Source organism: Eretmochelys imbricata, chromosome 2 (genome assembly GCF_965152235.1).
Source record: "Eretmochelys imbricata isolate rEreImb1 chromosome 2, rEreImb1.hap1, whole genome shotgun sequence".
NCBI lineage: Eukaryota > Metazoa > Chordata > Testudines > Cheloniidae > Eretmochelys > Eretmochelys imbricata.
The window spans coordinates 251,359,654-251,378,396 of record NC_135573.1 but is presented as its reverse complement, the minus strand read 5'-3'; the positions used below and the strand labels follow the sequence as shown (position 1 = coordinate 251,378,396).

Genomic DNA, 18,743 nt, shown 5'->3' with positions numbered 1-18,743 from the left:
CCTAGCAGATGTGGATGATCACATTATAGATGTGGCTTTAGCAGCTCAGCATTTGACTGAAATTATCAAAGCTGCCTCGTGAATTTTGACATATATTCCTTAATTTAAAACCCATTTTAATGGAAGATGTCTAAATCCCTTAGACCTTTTTGAAAAGTTCTATGCACTGCACACAGATTTGTCAGTAGAATTTGGGGGATTAGGGTCAAAAAGGGGCAGGAATCACGTATGTGTTTTTCAGTGCTATTGGACTGGACACATCAAGATCCAGATTTCTTCAAAGAAGGGAGAGGAGCGACACTTCCTTATTTTTTAGTTAATCCAGTGTGGAAGCTCAAGGCCAAAAATTGCCAGGCTCAAGCTGGAACCAAGATCCTGCGATGCTCATGCCCTGGGATTTTAAGACCAGAAGAGACCATTGTGAGTATCTATCTACTCTGACCTCCTGCATAACACAGACCATAGCTCCTAGGGGAGTTGGGGCAGATCGGCTGTGCATGGGGGCACAATGCACCATGCCCCCTTGCACAGGCGCATGGAGTTGGGGCAATATCAGAAGCTGCTGGGGGTTGTTCCCTGGTGCGATGGTGGTGCAATCCCGGGCGGGTGGGGGGGGGGTTGTGCCCAAAGGGCAGCAGGACCTGGCAGCCCCCTTGTCCCCTGCTAGGCTCAGCTCACCCTACACTTGACCATCCTGGTTCATTCTGGTCTTTGAGGCCTGCCCCGCCCTGCCCTGCCCCTCCCCGCAGTTGCAACGCGACCTCCTCACCCCACTTGGCCTCAGACAGTTTAAACCGGCTACATTTTCCGTTGGGATTGGACCGGAACGTTCGCTCCGTTCGGAGGGGACCCGTCGCCCCAGCCCTCCCCTGCTCACCACCACCGGCGCACACCAGCCCGCCCTCGCCCTGCCCCGCCCCGCCCAAGCCAGCCCAGCCGCGCGCCCTCACCGCCCGCTCGCGCGCCACCCAGCAGCCCCGACGCTGCGCAGCTGTCAGCCGAAACGGAAGGTGGGTGGTGTGTCCCGCACGTCATATGGGCTGCCTGGCTCCCATTGGCCGCCGAGCCTCACCAGACTGAATGTTGTTCCCGGCGCCGCGCGGAGGCTCCCTCCAGCCACCGTTCCGAGGGGCGGGGGCGGGGGCCGACTCTCCCTCTGCCTCCGGGGTAGGTCGGGAGCGGGTAACGTGACATCGAGGCTCGCGGCTTATAAACCTTTCCCCAGCCCGCTGCGGCGGCTGGCCGGGACGGGACCGTGAGGGAGTCGAGCAGCGCCCCCGCAGGTGGGAGCCCAGCCGCGGCAGGTAGGCGACCCGGCAGCCGCGGTGCGCAGTGCCCCTCCCCCCTAGCACTGGAGCTAGGAAATGGGGGGCTGTCTTGTCCCCCCCGCCCCCAGCGCGGCTCCTTGTCCGATGGAGGAGGGAGGGGCCTGCCGGGGTAGCGCCGGAGCCGCCTAGTGGCGGGCACTGTCCTGCGGCTCTTGCCCTTCGCGGGCACGTGCGGCCCGGGTCCCCTGCAGGGGCTGCGCTGCCTGCGCCTCGGGGGGCTTGGGTCATCCGGCCGCGCCCGCCTGCTTGCGGACCCCGCTCTCCCGGGGATGCCGCCTGGAGGCGGGTCAGCCCTTTCCGGCCTGGGCGCTTGGCCCCTCGCACCCCACTGGGCTGGGGAGGGGCCTGGGGGTAGCTTGTCATCCTGGGGCCCCGAGGGCTGAGAGTCGGGGGCCGGGGTCTACACCAAGCTGCCCCAACGCTGCCTGTTCCCTTGCCCAGCCGGGTGTAGCGCCCTTGACCTTATTGTCTGAGGTGCCCTGAGGGTCTTCCCCCCCCACCCCTGTGTGACATGTGATGGATTCAGCTGCAGAGAAGTGGCTGCACCATCTGGCCTGTTCTTGGCCCTGCCACAATCTTTCTCTGACTTTTGGCAAGTCATTTGACATCAGTGTTTGATTCTCTAGCTGTAAACAGAGTCTGTGGATGTTGGGGATCTAAATTAATTTGAGCTCCTCAAATGGTAGGTGCCATAGACATGCAAAGTATTATTGCGTGTGTGTACATGTGTACACATGCACACAAGTGCAGAGGATTTAGGCTTTGGGGCACTAATAGGCACTCTTCTCTCTGTGTATGTGTGTGTGTGTGTGTTAGGATCCTGATGGTGAAGCCAATGCCCAGATTAGAGAATTGCACCTGGAGTTGTTCCTGCGCTGCTTCGGGAAGGCATAAAAACCAACTGGGGAAAACTGCTGTTGGACTGGCTGCCAAGGTGGGCGAGATGCTGAGCTCCTCGGTCTCAAGCTCTCCACTGACTTTGGTGGGTCATGGAACACGGACCCCGAGCACTTCCAGTCTCAGTAGCAGCAGCACCAACAGCCTGAACTTGAACCAACACCTGGTGCAACGGAGCTTGGTGCTCTTTGCTGTGGGTGCTTTCATGGCACTGGTGTTGAACTTACTGCAGATACAGAGGAATGTGACCCTATTCCCTGAGGAAGTCATTGCCACTATCTTCTCCTCTGCCTGGTGGGTGCCCCCTTGCTGTGGGACAGCTGCAGGTGAGTCCCTATAGGTGGCTTGGTCAGCTGCAATGTGAGAAAGAAGGCACTGGCATGGGGCGGGGGGGGGGGGGGGGTCCTGTGGCCTGCATGTTCTGGGGTTTGGCAGTGGCCACACTTCATTTGTATGTAGTTGGCATGATATTTGGGCTTGGGGGGGAAATAGACTTGGTCCAGCTTTTTCCCACATCCAGGAGAAAACTAATTTCATATCTGGCACAAAGTGCTTCCTGAGCTTAAGCACACTCTTTACAAAGGTGATGTGCTTCTCTTTCAAACCGCCTTGATGTGTATTTGAGATATGAATACTCTGTTCAGCTGGCCAATATTTCAGCAGTGTTCTGGTGGAATTGGATACCTCTCTACACACAGCTCTTTAGGGCTGAGGTGATTTCTGCAGGCTGTGGAGTATAGGGTTTTTCTCCTGGTAGCCTAGAGAAGCTTTCTCCACTTGTTGCAGAGTATTGGGGTATATCCTGGGTGTCCTGTTGTCTGGCAGGACTGTGGACAGTGCTTAGACTTAGTGCAGCAGCAGGCATGGCTCTCATTACTGCTTGCTGTATGATTGGTTCCCCCTGAAACTGGTGAGTCGCAAGGTTCAGTTACTATTGGCTGCCTGAGTGAACATGCCACAGACAGAGAATCGAAAACAAGGAAGTCACATGTCAGTGGGGAATGAGGGAAGCCTTTCTGGCTGCCTTCCCTGTTCTCTGCGTGAAGCAGTGCTACTGCCAGCAGACACAAGTAACCACCAGAAACTGAGTTCTTGCAAGCTACAGCACAATTTGTAACAAAACACACAATGAAAATAAGAGCCATTTTGCTGTTTAATTGGAACAAAAATGGGCTGCTGACTTCAGTATTGGTACTAATAATCTAAGTCCTGCTTATACCGTACGTCTAGTATATACAGATGGCACTGGGGAAAGGATGGGGAGGGAGATGGCAGGTCAAACTAAAAACAAATAAAACCAAGAGATGTTCCCATGACTTTTTTTTTAAAACACAAATAGAAGAAAAATCTTAAACCTTCCCATGTAGCATCTGCAAGCCAAACGTTATAGCATTGTGCTAGTGCATTAAAGTAAGAGTGAAAATCTGTAGCTTGTGGAAGCTGGAAACACTGAAAACACCATAACCTGTGAAAAGGAACTATGCTCTTTAGAATTGTTTTAATAATCCAAGTAAAGCATTATTTGCAACATTGACAAGAAAATTTCTTTCTTAAAAACATACCTTTCAATCAATCTTTAAATCTAATATGAGGATAACAATTATAGCAGATTACATACAACTTTATTTTCCAACTCTGACCAGGTATAATCTCACAATCTTATCATTCTTGTAAGAACCCTCTGAAAATGCAAGGTTTTTTTTTAAACAGAGCATTTGTCTTGGTGAGTAAGTGTATATAGCTGAGTGCATCATCATCACTGATAGACCAGAAGTTTTCTTCAGCAGGACTAGATTGTAAGCTTTCATTTGAGTTTTGTGCTTTCTGATCAGAGGATGCTCTGTACCACCTTAGAGCCCTGGCCTATACCATCCAATGTCCTATCTCCAGCTGTCACCATCCCTGATGCTTCAGAGGAAGGAGATTTAAAACAAACCAACCCCCTCCCTAGAATACATTTGGGGTTGTGGGGTGAGGGGGTGTCACTTCCTGATCTTTGCAGGTGGCAGGCTGGAATGCTGAAGCATGATCTTTAGGAAGAAGATAAGACAAACTAGAAGTGAGCCCCAGTGCTGTTGAGACTTGTTCCCTCCCATCACAAGCAACCTGGTCATACAATTGCACTCATAAATTTGTCCAGCTCTCTTAAAACTAAATAAGTTGTTTGCTCCCACAATTTCCTTGCTTTGAAGGGGAGTAGAAATGGGCCATTCTAATCCAATTAGTATTTGTCACTCTGTCACAGGCTTTCAATCTTGGAATCCTGTGTGGGTGGTTACATTGATCTGTTTGTGGGTGTGCTTTGCATTGGGGCATTTGAGTGGTATAGGTGGCAAATCAACTTTTGAAGAATTGTGGCAGTTGGACCAAGTAATCCATTTTGCGCAGGCTCCCTCATATCACTGACTCGTAACAACAAATTATTGTTTGTAAATTAGGTGTACAATAAGGGTGGCAATTGGTTGTTACTTCTGTCAGTGATCTAGTACTGCTGGATAGATGTAGCTGAAAGGCCCTGCTGTTGCATGGGTGTAATTGTTAAAGTCAAAATGGGTGAGAACTTAAAGTGGATAGTAACAGATTATGAATCCCAGTGATGACCAAACCTGGTGATATTCTAAACACATACATAAAAACCATGCTTGCAGCTGTTTCCATCACTTCACACTGACTCAGACATTTAAGGCTTCAGAGTGACAATCCTGAAATATTTTTTTTTGTAGCTATATGAGGGGAGAGTTCCTCTGCCCATGGTTTAAGTTCAGGCAGGTATTTATGGTCCTGATCCAAAGTCTATTGACTTCAGTGGACTTTGGATCAGCCCCAAATGTAAGATACCTGTAACTCAGTCATGCCTATTCAGTTGTCACTGGAGGGTGTCTTGGCTATACTGGATTCTTGAAAGGAAAGAAATATTCCACTCTTCACTTTAATTTAAATTTTTGGTAATGTCATTCGTTGACTCTGTTATGTAACAGGTATCCAGCCGTATAGATACAAAGTGAGTATGAACCGTTACTCTTGGGAGAAGGAAGTCCCTTGACTCTATGGACTTGTCTTCTCTACTGTGTCAACCTTACTTCTGTGCTGGCTTCAGAGCTGGGCAACCACAGAGCAGCTGTCTGGGTGCCCAGCTCTGAAGGCAGCACAGAAGTAAGGTGGCAATACTGTGACATGCCCCCCTCCTTATAATAGCCTTGTGACTCTATTTTGGGTCAGGCCTCCCAGTTTAAGTGCTGTGTACTTTTACGCTATAGATTTCACAGGGGAGACCAGATTTCACTGTCCATGATGTGTTTTTAACAACCAAGAATTTAGTAGGGCCCTACATATAAAGTGATGAGCCTAACTGCTTAAAAGGCTTTGCCATGCACTTATTTGCTAGACTAATATTGAAATATTGTATAAATTCTATGTACAAGCTGTCTCTATTTCATTTTTTACAGCTGTTGTTGGCCTGCTGTATCCCTGTATTGACAGCCATCTTGGAGAACCACACAAATTCAAGAGAGAATGGGCCAGTGTAATGCGATGTATAGCAGTTTTTGTTGGTATTAACCATGCAAGTGCTGTATCCTTGAACTAGTTTACCTTTTTGCATGTTTATTTAAATGTTGATTATAATGAACCACAGTAGCAAGTTTGTCTTAAGAGTCTTTCTTCCCATTCATGCTTGAGTGACTTACACAGGTAAGACTTAATGCTAATAGGAGAGACATGGTCATAGCTTACACAACAGTTGAAGAATTGATACTTATTACTAAATACGTATTTTTAAAATGGATCATATGCTATTCTCTCAGAATTGTAATTCGAGTTCATGCCAATTGAACTGAGGCAACTGTTAAACTTAAAAATATGACCTTTTTGCTACTAAAATGGTCAATAAAGATGGGTTTCTCACCCATGCAAACAGCAATCTCAGAAGTTACTAGGAGTCACTATCCTGGCTGGATGCTTATTGTACTGAAATTCTTAGAATAGCTACTATTCCTGCAGAAAACTTAAATCCACAGAAAGGCGGGAAAGTCTTGGTTTTATAGGCCAAAACTTTAAAAATTGGGATTCCTTAATCTTTGGGTACTTGGTATGAGCAGCCTTGGCCTGATCTTCATGGTTAAGTGCTCACAACTCCAACTAAAAGTCAATAGGCTCTCTGAAAATGAGCTCCAAGGTCTCTCATTGGGCATCCAGAATTAGTGATCATTCTTAAACTGTCAACTTCCATTTCTTGATGTCTACGTGAGGTATTAAAGTTTTGTCTGAAACCTGTTTCTGTAGCTAAAGTCTTTAAGGAATTGTCCTTAACTTTCTTATCAGAAACTGGATTTTGCAAATAACGTTCAGCTCTCCTTGACTCTAGCAGCATTGTCATTGGGTCTTTGGTGGACATTTGATCGTTCAAGAAGTGGTCTTGGTCTTGGAATTACAATAGCCTTTCTAGCCACTCTAATCACTCAGTTTCTTGTATATAATGGTGTTTATCAGTAAGTATACACATTTAAAACTTGAACTCACCTGACTTCTAGAGAATTCACTTTTTTTGTAAAATATAAAAATTACAGTAACTTCAGATATAAAGCAAAATATTGAACTTTGAAACCTAAAGAATATAAACAAGTGTAATGCACTATTCCTAAAACAGAGGCAGGGCCAACCATATTGGGACATAAGACAGTGGCATTGCAGCATGCTGCCATAGAGGATCAGTCTTGATTGTGAGCTCTTGGAGAAAATGGTACTAAAAATAAGCTGAGTCCTCTCTCCCTCTTCCCCGCCCTCCCCCCACTGACTCTGAAGTGCCATTGACTGGCCCCAGAGGGAGGGGATTGCTAACCTTCTTTGGCTGGAAGCTGGCCTTAACCCAACGTAGGGCTTTTTTTAAGAAAGATGAGGATTATTTCCTCCTGTTACTACTTTTTTTTATGTGGGTGGAGGGGAATTCTTTGCATTACTGTTATGCTTCTGTACAAGACTATGGGACTATTATGCTTCTATGTAATGGAAATGTAATGTCTTTTTTTCTAATTGACTAATTTTTTACTTTAGGTATACATCGCCGGATTTTCTTTACATCCGTTCTTGGCTACCATGTATATTTTTCTCAGGAGGCGTGACTGTAGGAAACATAGGAAGACAACTGGCTATGGTAACTGTTGTATAATTAGTATTTGGGTATTCAAAAGGGAAGCGTCCTTCGTAGATGTTTGTCCATGGAGACTGCCTGTGAGGACATGATTCATGAACTGAGTAGTAAGCCTTATAGAACCTCCTCCCAAGGGCTGAAACTTGAGCATAGAAATCTGGCATGTTGTCACTGGGATGGAATTCTATAGTATTCATTAGGACTAGGCTCTTTCTCCTAATCTGAGTTCTTCCAGTGGCAATTTGAATCATACTGGGTGTCATAGGCCTGACTGGAATCTTAGTATTGTGAAGTGCAGGATCATAGGAGAGATTCTGATGCCCCTCCGCTGACTGTCTTAATACTTAAAGAGACTAGAAGTTGTGGGGAGGATAGAAGGTAGAAAGACACTGGGGAGGGAAACCTGCTTTTTTTTAAAAAAAAAAGAAAAGAAAATTCAGTTTTTCATAAGTGTTGCCCTATATAGCTTTATCTTCATCCTACTATGAAAATACATGGTGTCTTTCTCCTCACAAACATGTAGTTCAGGGCCTACTCCTGCATAACTGTAATTTCACACATGAGGTGATTGTACATGCTGGATAATAGCCTCATATACTTAGTTCTTAAATAGATCTAGTAGAAACTTGCTTTCTTTACAGCACTATTTAACATTTAAGACATTTTGTCTTGCCTATGGCTTGCACATCAGCTTAAAACCTGCTTGTCAAATGTGTTCTGACATTGATAGATAGTCCTAATTAATACTGCGTTGATTTGGCTTCTGTCTCCTTAGCCATAATTCTCTGATCCTGGAAAGCCTCCTCCACTTGACTCTCTCTGCTACCCTGCAATGCTGATGTGATTGAGGTGTATAACCTCTCCCAAAAGAAGAGCACAGGGGCTTTCAAGTACATGAAATGTCAGGCTCAATGTTCAAGATTTTAGTAAAGGAGTAGGGGAAGCTGTTGAATGGCATGTGTGTAACACAACAGGCCTCTTATCTCATCCCTTCTACCCTAGCTCTCCAAGTCAGTGTTGGAAAACTATTGTCCTGTTGGTGTGAATGGGGTCATAGTTCAACATACCTTGTAGTATGCTTTGCTACTGAGGTGCTGAACTTGGCCGACCCCATCAATGCCTTTGGGACAGTAGTTTTCAACACTGGTTTGCAGAAAAGCCAGGTTAGGGAGATTGTTTGACCCCTTCTCTCCAATGTCAAACATCAATTTCTTTAGTGTACAAAGGGCCATAGGGTCTGTTACTGAACTAATGAGGGAGTCTTGCAGTAAAGAGAGGAAAAAGAAAGCACAGTGGAGGTCACTTCCCTTTAGAATTTTGGGGCAAATTTTGAGGCTACTCATTTGACACCTGGTCCTGAGTCCCATGGCTATGTTCATGCTCTCAAACTTTTCAGTCAGTATCAAAGTTTGCATGAATTTACTTTTTAATGTGCAAGACCATTAATGCAACTTTCAAAACCTGTAACAATGTAATCTGTCTCTGCATATATTTTTAGTTAGGGTAAGATGATGCTGAACACAACTCAGATGGATAAGAAGAAATGAGAGTTTCTAAAGGGGTGAATGTGATATTGGTTCTCTAGTGATAAATCAAAAGCCTAAACAGAAAGATCTGTCAACTCTCTCACTGCTTTAAGTGCAAAATGGATCTTTATTATGGAAGTACCAGTTGCAACTCTTTAAAGGCTATACAGATATTGATGTGTTTATTTCATGCTGCATTGTGCAACATCTTTATTCAACAGCTGTGATAAAGGAAGTTAGTTGCCTTTGTTCAGATCTGGGGCGGGGGCAGATCAAACTGCAGATATGTTTAGGAGAATCTCCCTTCACACTGGTAATACTACTTAATTGGCAATGCCGACTCATTACAGAATCAGGGAGGTTGTCAGGAAGAATTCCAAAATTAAAGTTCTAGAAAGAAAGGACAAAACTTGACAGATGTGTTGGTGAGGAGTTACTGTAACAAATGCTATCTGTCATTACCAGAGCTGGTAATTTTCCACTGGAATGACTCTGGAAAACAGTTTGTTTTTGCAAAATGGAAACTTTCTGCATGAAAACTTCAATTTTTCCCAAAAATTCTCTTTTCCATGGAGGAAAAACTAAAATGACAGCTGTCCACCTAGGAAATATTTGTCAATTTCACTCCCTTCCTGCAGGGAGAAATCGTTCAATTTCACTAGCCTTCTAGGCAGGCAGGCTGCCAGCAAGCTGAAAACTCCATTGTAGTTTTCCTAAAGCAGAATTTTTCTGGAAATTCCTTCCTTTGAAAATATTGCATTTTTTTACTCATGGGAAGAGATTTCCATTTCCAGCCAGCTCTTTTTACAATTTTGAGTAATCCATTATCACTAAAAGTTGTTATAAGAAAATGCAAGAGGATAAACTGAAAATGGAATCATGTAACCTGTTCCACTAGATCTTCTCTGATGCTTTTTGGATGATATCAATCTTCTGCTGATCCTGTGTGGCTCACTGGACACTTAACATCCTTGTAGTAAACAAGAATAGGAGATGGTACAATATTGTAGTTTAAACTAAAGCTGAACAAAGTGGTATTACTTTGTAACAGTGTTCTCTAGTCTATATCCAGGCAGTGAGCCAGTTAAAAGGTCTTGAAATCCTACAAATACTTGTGGTAGATGCTTTTTGGCACTGCTTAAAACAAAAAGATGTACGCTTAGTTCTTTCAGTGGAAGAAAAGTTGCTTTGTTTGCAATCTCTCAACTCTTGTGGTCTGAAGAAATAGAATGACCTTCATAAATGTGGTTTTGGATAGAAGCTGCAGTTTGACCTGCTGAGGAGGTGTACAACCCATGTGACTATCTACTGCGACACACATTGACACTATAAGGCCTCTTCTCCACTAACCAGATTGCTGTACTGCATGCAAATAGCTTAAATATCTTATGTAAAAGCTTGCTCTTATTTTGAAATAATTGGACTAGGCACAAGTATAAGGGAGTTTAAAAATCTTTCTGGACCAAAGGAAAATTGAAAATGAAGGCTTGAGTCTCTGCTGCATCGCACCTTTGTCTAGTCACTTATAAGGGGGTGTGTGTGTGTGAGAAATTCTACCAAATCAGAAAGGTAGCATTTTTATACCCCCTTGTCTAGTTGTTTATATGCAAGCAAAGGTACATGGTAATGATGGAGAATCAAGCCCAAGGCATGTAAGCCTTCACTGGTCTAGAGGTCAGAACTGTACCTTTCTACACTTCCTGATTACTCTAACTTGTAGAAGAGTGTCTTCCCTTCCCTCCCCTCTACTGTATGTTTTGTCAGGTGAAGGCTATACACTGTGAGGTAGCTCCAGCTTTCCGATTACTGGACTCCAGAAGATTTAATAAGTATTTTGAACATGTGTAGTGTTATAATTAAATGTGGTGACAACCTGGTACTAGGTGAAGCACCTTAGCCTGAGGCTACAACCACCCCTGATTTCTCTTAACTAGGCAATAATATGGTTTCCAAAGAGAAGCTGCCACCAGCCCTGCCATGTCTGGAGCTAGTTGCCTAACCAAAGTTGGAGGGTAAAGGCTCTATTTTTATATTGCTACCATGTTCAGACAGCAAAGGAACTAAGAGAAATAAAAATGCACCCTATATGTATTGTATTTGCTTGGTACCTCTGGAGTGTCTAGATAAAGTTTTAAAAAAAAAAAAAAAAAAATCTAGGATGTTACACAACAAAAAATGGTATGTCTTAATCCTAATCTACAGCATCTGTGATTTTTAACCTACCACTGATGACTGGTGTGAACTCCAGGCCCTACCGCAGTCCATGATAAGTTTCCCTGTCTGGTTCATCCTCTCTCTGTTATGAAAAATAAACATTACTGTAGAACTGTTCTTGGTGAATTATTCACTTTTAAAATAAATCTGTGTGAATAGGTACCTGTCACAGTCTAAGACAGTTTGTGACCATGTAGAGCCCACACAAGTCCCCTTCCTGGGATTTGGTTGTACTGGCACAAATTAACACTAAGATCAAAGTTCATCTTAAACCTCTTCTCTGCCTTGGCTGCTCCTAAGGTTCTGCCTGCTGGACTTCTAACTTCACACCCTAGTTTAACTCTAGAGATCCATCAGAGTCAGAAGAACTCCAGCATGCTTACTGCCCACTAACAATGTATATGGTTTCAGTCAAACATAGATTGTTTCTCACTAAGCCCTTTTAAAGTGTAATAACCTACTGCAGAACACGTCATCCTATATATCCATGACTTGACTGCTGTGGCTTTTTGCACTAAAGGTTGACTATGTTGTATAATGAACATATCCTAGAGTGTTGTTTCTATTGTGAAACTTCACATTCTTTCTGTAATTAAGTGGACTCCTCCCTTTTGCTGAAACTATTTCCTTTGAAAGTCCCATGTTGGACATGGCATGCAAATCTGGCTGCTTTTGTTCAGCACACAAGCTGTGGCTCTATTCTGTGATTACCTTGCAACAGTAACATGACCACATGACTGAAGTTTCATAATATAGTTCACTCTTAATAGGGCTTTCAGCCATAGACACCTGGCCCTGTTTGCTTATTGGGGGGAAAAAATGGTACTTTTGCCCTCTATTTTGAGCACTCGTGGTTATGAATCAGCCACTTTTCACTTAACAGTAGTTGTTAAACCCCTAAAATAGTGTAAGCCCTCGTTATGCCTGTGAACTCCTACCTGAGTCTTACCTTGAGAAGCATTTGTACTGAGCTGTTACCAGCCTTACAGGGAACCTACCATTGCATCTTAATGTGGCAGGTAGCTGGGCAGTGCTAGAGTCTAGCCTGTGGAATCCATTCCACTTGACATCCCTCACTTAAAACAAACAACATTCTAGAACAAATTCATCCCTGGCATGAGCAAGTGCAATGGGAATTTTGCCTGCTTTAGTCAGGGCTGAATTTGGACCCTTTCCCCCAAAAATGTGGGTTCATGCACATAGCTAGGCTGTTAAAACATGTTCATTAGTCATCCTCTGTCCACCTCTACTCACTTATTGAATTTATTCTTGCTGTATCTTGTCACTAACCAAGGTTGTGAGTTCTCCTAGGGTAGGGATTGTATCTTTATTTGTACAGCACCTAGCACAGTGGGGATCTTATCCCCCAACAGGAGTTTCTCAGTGCTAGTGTAACTTTGTATAGGAGACCTTCTTATACTTCCCCATAAAAATAACTTTGTAGGGCCCTTGTCTCACTTGTTGCAGGAAATTGGAAGGTGTGTAAAATAGGGAACTGCATGACGAGGGTGTACTCCCGGTTAAGATTGCTGAATGTCACCCTAGGGAATTGGATTCTATTTCAGCATCTGCCACAGAGTTTGTAACACTAAACAAGTCTTCTAAACATACTTCTCATAGGTAGCTACCAAACACTAAACAAACTTCTCATAGGTAGCTACACTCTTTTTTTTTCTGGGTGCCCAGTTTAAGACACTTCGGGCCTGTCTTGCAGAAGTGCTGAGTGCTCACAACTACAATTCAAAACAACGAGAGCTGTGTTTTGAACATGTCAGGTGTTATAAAATGCTAAATACTCTGGGAAATTGTCATGTTGGACACTTAAATTAGTTGACATTTTTGTCAATTTAATCCTTAATCTGTGTGCCTCAGTTTCCCATCTATAAACTGGGGGTACCACCCGCTCACCTCATGGGGGTGTTGTAAAGATAAATTTATTAATGTTTGTGGTGCACTCAGATGAACACTAAAAAAAGAGCCTGTGAGGAAATGAAGAATTCTGAATTCCTTAAAGGACTTGGATCATGTGCAATAATTAGGGCCTGGGGTCACACATTGAGTGATGAAAATAAAAAGAAATATTGAATCACTACCTGCTAAGTGAGCGCTATCTGTCTTGTGCACTGAATGAAGCAGATTCTGATTGGGGGGGGGGGAATGTAATCATGTAAAGACTATTATAATGAATACACACAAGGGGAACCTTAAGTTTGGCACTTCCTAATTTGAGTGCTTTATTTTGCAATATTAACATTAATAGTTTTTTGTGCTTAATTTTAGGATGTGCTGTACAGCACTTGTGACTATTATAGTTTAAATCAGTAGTGCTTTGAGATCACTCTTAGTTTCTGCTAATAGAAGCCCCTTAAAGTACTCTAACTGAAGCATAATCCTTTTACTCTTGATACTGTTAATATATACATTTAATTTGGCCCTAAAAAGGAAAACTTACTAGGTTATAAACAATTGCAAACCCAACCTTGGTTCCTTTCACAGGGGTATGTCCATTTTCAACACTGACATTCTATGTGCATCTTGATCTCTCTATTTCAGACTGCCTAGGTTTTAATCTTCCTGGATTACTGTCTGGGAATACTTTGCATTCTGTGAGAACAATGACCTCGAGGACTCTTACTAAAATAGCAGGGGACCACACTAATAATCCTTTGGTCATATCTTCTGGAGATTTGTGGCACAAGCTCTGTTCCTTGCAGTTCCAGAACTCCCATGGACTGCATTGTTCTGGGTGAGCAGGCCATACAACAGTAGGGCCATGTAGTGTATGGAATCAATATGCAGTTTAACTCCATCAGCAGCTAGTCAGTTTTAGACATGAATCCCCAAGCTAATCCTTTGAAGACAAACCAGTTATGAAGTGCAAGCTATGTCAAAACATCCAAGGATTTCTCCATCTTTGTACAAAGACTTGCCCTGAAAACTACATTGTTTCCTAGTACAAATATTCCCCTAGAAAGCTTGGTCATGTACAATTGTTTCATAACCCATTTCAATATAGTTAACGTTTGGACGCTACCCCAGAGCATAGATTCTAAGGATAAACTTCTCAGAGTATGTTAAATAATGTTTCCCTGCTATTGTGAGATTTACTGCAAGATACTACCTAAATATGCCATTAGTTGTATTCTTCCTTGACACAAAGTTATGTTTCAAGCCAAAGTTGGAAAACAGTAAGCAGACTTAAAGAAAAAATTGGGGAAGAGTCTACAACAATGGGAGAGAGTGTCAGAACACTACAGTGTTAAAACAGAAATCAGTAAATAAGATTTGACAATGAGCAATTGACACAGACAGTTATTGTCAGAATAATGAGATTCATAAAAATGAACTCAACTGGGAGCTAAAGCAGATTTGGTGCATTCTATTAGTCTTTAATAGCAAGTCAGTTCTACCCAATTCATTATATGGATAGTTCTGTTGTCACTACTTCTGTAGATTGGAATATGTGGCCTCAATTCCGGAAAACACTATTGAAGTCGGTGGGATTTAAGTGCAGATACATGCTTAAAGTTAAAGCAAAAGGGTTTTCCTGAATTAAAGATGGATGTACTTCTCCCAAATTGGGGTCTGTATAACTAGCTATAATGCTGTATTAAAACTGATGAGAGTTCATTAAGATGGACTATTCTCTGGTCAAAGTTCTGAAGTATTAACAATCTATTCTTAACAATTGTTTTGGGGGAGCGTACTCTAAATGCTACTTATTAAACCTCATTTTTGTAAGCATTAATATATAGCGCTTATAGTTTAGGTCTAATGAAACTTGCTGTACAACGGGAAAATATCCTTCCCATTTTCAGATGGGAGAAATTAAGACAGAGGTGAAGTGCCTTGTCCAAGGTCACACAGCACATCAGTAGCAGAGCTCAGATTAGAACCCAAGTTTTCTAACTCCCAGGCCAGTGACAAATATAAAGGTCCAAATTTGTTCAAGTTATTTCAATAATTTCTAAAAATACTGGAAACCTTTAGTACAGTAATGTGTACCTCCCTAGATAATGTAAGTCACACAACAATAGAATGCAGTATTGTTTACTGTATTAATCACGTTTTTCTTTTTTTTTTAACCACAGGGTATTCCTGAGAAACCACACACTGATTAGATCCTTGGAGCAAAAGACATGGTGCCAGTATGAAAACAAAATTAAGAAGATGTGTTCTTGTTTTTGACTGAGGATTATTTTTTCTAAATCTATATGGGCTCACTGCACAAATGACTTGTGAAAAATATTAATCCATTTTGGAATAGCCAACTGAAATTAACTGCTTATCTTGAAATCTTACCTTGATTTACTGCATAAGCATTTGTGCCTGGCTGTTCTCTCGAAGAATTTAACATCAAGTTACATACAGCAGTTCTAGCTAGGTGGCAGTTTTCCAATTACTAGATTCCAGTTTCAGTTATTGAAGCAGCTGCTATATTTCAAAGCCTTGAAACTAAAATTTAATTATAAGCTCTTGTATCAGTGCCCAAAGGAAGTAGATTGATGGTGCTTAAAAAAGGTGAAGTATGGTTTAATAGGAATAGTATTTATCCAAATCTTTTTTTAAAAAGGGTTGTTTAAAAATAAGCGATCTAAATTAAATTAAAAGCATTAGTGCAATGCTTTGAGTTGTATGAAGGAATCATGCCCTTACTTGTAATGCTGCATTGCATTTTTGAAGTAACTTAGTATAGAATCTATAAATCATTTCAGAACAATAGGTGAATTAGACAATCTTGTTTAACGCAAACTGCATGAAACAGCTAAAAGCCCCAATTCTGACAGTTTCATTATAGTTCATCTGTCTGTTTAATACTTCTGTCTGTATCTTGGCCAAAATCTGGCCCCAATTCAATAAGGTACTTGAAGTGTGTGAGTGTGCTTGCTTAAAGGTGGGTATATACCTTAGTATTTTAGTAAATCTGGGCCTCAGATACGCTGAGCACTTGCAGTCCCACTGCTACTAGTGGGAATTGCAGGTGCTCAGAATTTGACCCCTATCTTCCACTAAAGGTAATGAAAATACTTGTATTTATTTCCTGGGGAGTGGAATTGGGCCCTGTAAAGAGCAGATTATGAGCCTAATCTTGCTTCCACTTTAGTCAGTAAGAGTTTTGACTGAATTCAATGGAATCAGGCGCTGACCAGGATTGTCACTTACTATTTAATAAATGAAGCAGTTATTAGGTTACTTCTCTGTTCAGTTTTTGGAGAGATCACCACTTTATTTTTTCACAACCCTATAAAACTTGCAATCTGTGATTGCCTTGTAAAAAAAATAGTGCTTATGTCACTACATTGAACATTTGGTGTTTCTAAATATTTAGTTCTAGTGAGCACAATGTATACATTTAATAGCTTAGACCACAGTAGACTTAAATAGCAAGTATTAGGTCTTAAAATGAAAGTGCAATGTACAGTAAAATCTGAGCCTTGTATTCTCTTCAATATTCATTGTTTCTTATGATATATTAAAGAGAAGGGTTCTGACTTCATTTCAATGCTGCATGGAGGAAAAATTCAGCAATAATTTAACTGGCAAAGTTAGCTTATTGTTGTCCCTTCATTGAACCCAAACTTTTAGAAATACTCCAGTTTTGTGGTTATGATATGCTTGTATACTTTTATGAATTTGCCTTTTGTATTAAGCAAGTTTTGTTCATTTCCAATCTTCTGTATCTTCAGATCTAGCCTGTGACATCTGTTTAGAGGCTTAGCCGTCAGCAAAAGGAACATTGAGACTAAATAACAGTGTTTGTAATTTTATTTCCTTTTTGAGGGAAATATTAACACTTTGGTGCAGACTTGAAAATCCTGAATTTGAAGGGAAGGGAGTAAACAAAAGTAAAATTGCCTTCAGCTTGAAGATTAGCACAAAGACTATCTTAAACTGAGCCCAATTCTGATCTTGCTTTAGTGTAAATCAGTAACTCCATTTGCTTCAATGGAATATCACTGGTATAAGGGCCTTTTACTGCAAACATTTATGATAGGAATAACTATAGATAGTCAAATTAAGCTCAGTAGGACTACTGAGAAAGTTATGTGCATAAGTGCTTGCAAGATCAAGGCAGCAAGGCCTGAGATCAGGATTGAGCTAATTCATTCAATAAAATGGCTGACTGTGCTATTTGGAGAAACCCGTTAAGTTGGAATAACTGTTGTTACCAATGTCAATGCCTAAATAATCAGATGTGATTAAAGGGCACAATGAGCTGTAAATATATTTGATCAAGACAGCAGTAAGTATTTAAGGTATTTTAAAAGACCAACTAAATCTGTATGTGTTAGAAATAATGCAGCCAAAAATGTAAGTCAAAAGTTCAGTTTTGCCAATACTTCTAAGTATATTAACCAAAGTGATCAGTTGTGGGAGAGAAATTTGCACTATTCAGGATTTGAACACTTAAAATCTCATTCTTACTGATAAGTTTTCAGCAGTGTGTTTTGTTTTACCTTTTTATTATTAAAGGTTTAAGACCAAGTGACTTATTTTTTGTGGATTTTCTTTAAGAAAAATTTGTTGAATGAGTCCAAATGTGATAGCCATTCAGTCATTCATTCTGATTGGCAGAAAGTACTACATCTAACAGACGTCCTTTTAAAACTCAAATTAAGTGAAATTTTGAGGCAGCTGTCTTTTAAAAATAAAACAAACCATGGTTTACAACTCATTGTGATTGAAGATGGTAAGAATTTTTGGGGGGATAGGGGGACAGAAACCCTTTCCTGTCTTACACAATTCAGTACATCTTTTAATTCTTCTTGGCAGACCAGCATATGTTGCTGGTGTGTGATTTGAATACCAGTGAGAGAATAAATCAATGTGAGGATGGTGCGCCTCATTTCCTTCCAAGATGCTCTAATTCTTCAGCTAAAATCTTCAGACTTTCTGGGGAAAAAACAAGTGTACAATTTAAATTTTCCTTCCCAGTACAATGGTAGGGGAGCTACTTCATTACCGTGCAATAAGGAGTGCTCTCAAATTTGCCATATAATGGAATCTCTTGTGAAGGTCTGTGCCATATTTGACATACATCAAGGGCAAATTAACTAGTTTACAGTTAACTCAGCTGTATTTTTGAGATAACTGCATCATTTGCCTACTCAATAGGTGCTCCATCGCAGCTGAGCAGTGGACCCAATTCTGAGGGAGGCACATTTTCTCATGGGAGACCTGAAGTAATAAGAAACTCATAGTCCATGGTTGATTACATTTATAATGATTAAGAACAATATTCCCTGAAAAGGCTATGGGTACTACTAACCACAGTAGACCTTCACCGGAATCATTTCCTGGAGTACACAGACCTTTAAATCAATGACTCTTCTAACAAAAAGCTTGACAAATAGCTCATGATACCAGGTTTTTTTTAACTTAAATGTTGCCATAAACATGCTGAACTTGCATTTTGACAACCGTGCCTTGCATTTCATCAGGGATGCCTAGGCTGATCTGACACAGCATGGTTATATACCACATCTAATCTCAAATTATTGTTTAGGTCCAAAACAATGGTCTCTGTTTTTGTACACTGCCTGGTACATTGGGGTCCAGGTCTCAGACAGGCATCCGCCATGCTACTACAATACAAATAAAGCCAGCTCAAAGAACAGTTCAACTATAAAA

The 18,743-nt window shown here is 41.6% G+C and overlaps 1 protein-coding gene across 3 annotated transcripts; it reads left to right on the top strand.

The window, feature by feature from the left end:
* Positions 1-1,089: 1,089 nt before the first annotated feature.
* On the top strand, positions 1,090-17,787 carry INSIG1 (insulin induced gene 1). Of its 3 annotated transcripts, none has more exons than XM_077808382.1 (6): positions 1,090-1,283; positions 2,145-2,551; positions 5,672-5,796; positions 6,546-6,712; positions 7,275-7,374; positions 15,203-17,787. In XM_077808382.1, the coding sequence occupies exons 2-6, from the start codon at positions 2,152-2,154 to the stop codon at positions 15,230-15,232; spliced, it is 822 nt and encodes a 273-aa protein (XP_077664508.1). In that variant the 5' UTR covers positions 1,090-1,283; positions 2,145-2,151; the 3' UTR covers positions 15,233-17,787. The 3 variants fall into 3 exon arrangements, with proteins under 3 accessions (XP_077664508.1, XP_077664506.1, XP_077664507.1); XM_077808380.1 differs by having other exon boundaries at positions 1,091-1,304; XM_077808381.1 differs by lacking the exon at positions 1,090-1,283 and adding an exon at positions 1,504-2,010.
* The last annotated feature ends 956 nt before the right edge of the window (positions 17,788-18,743 follow it).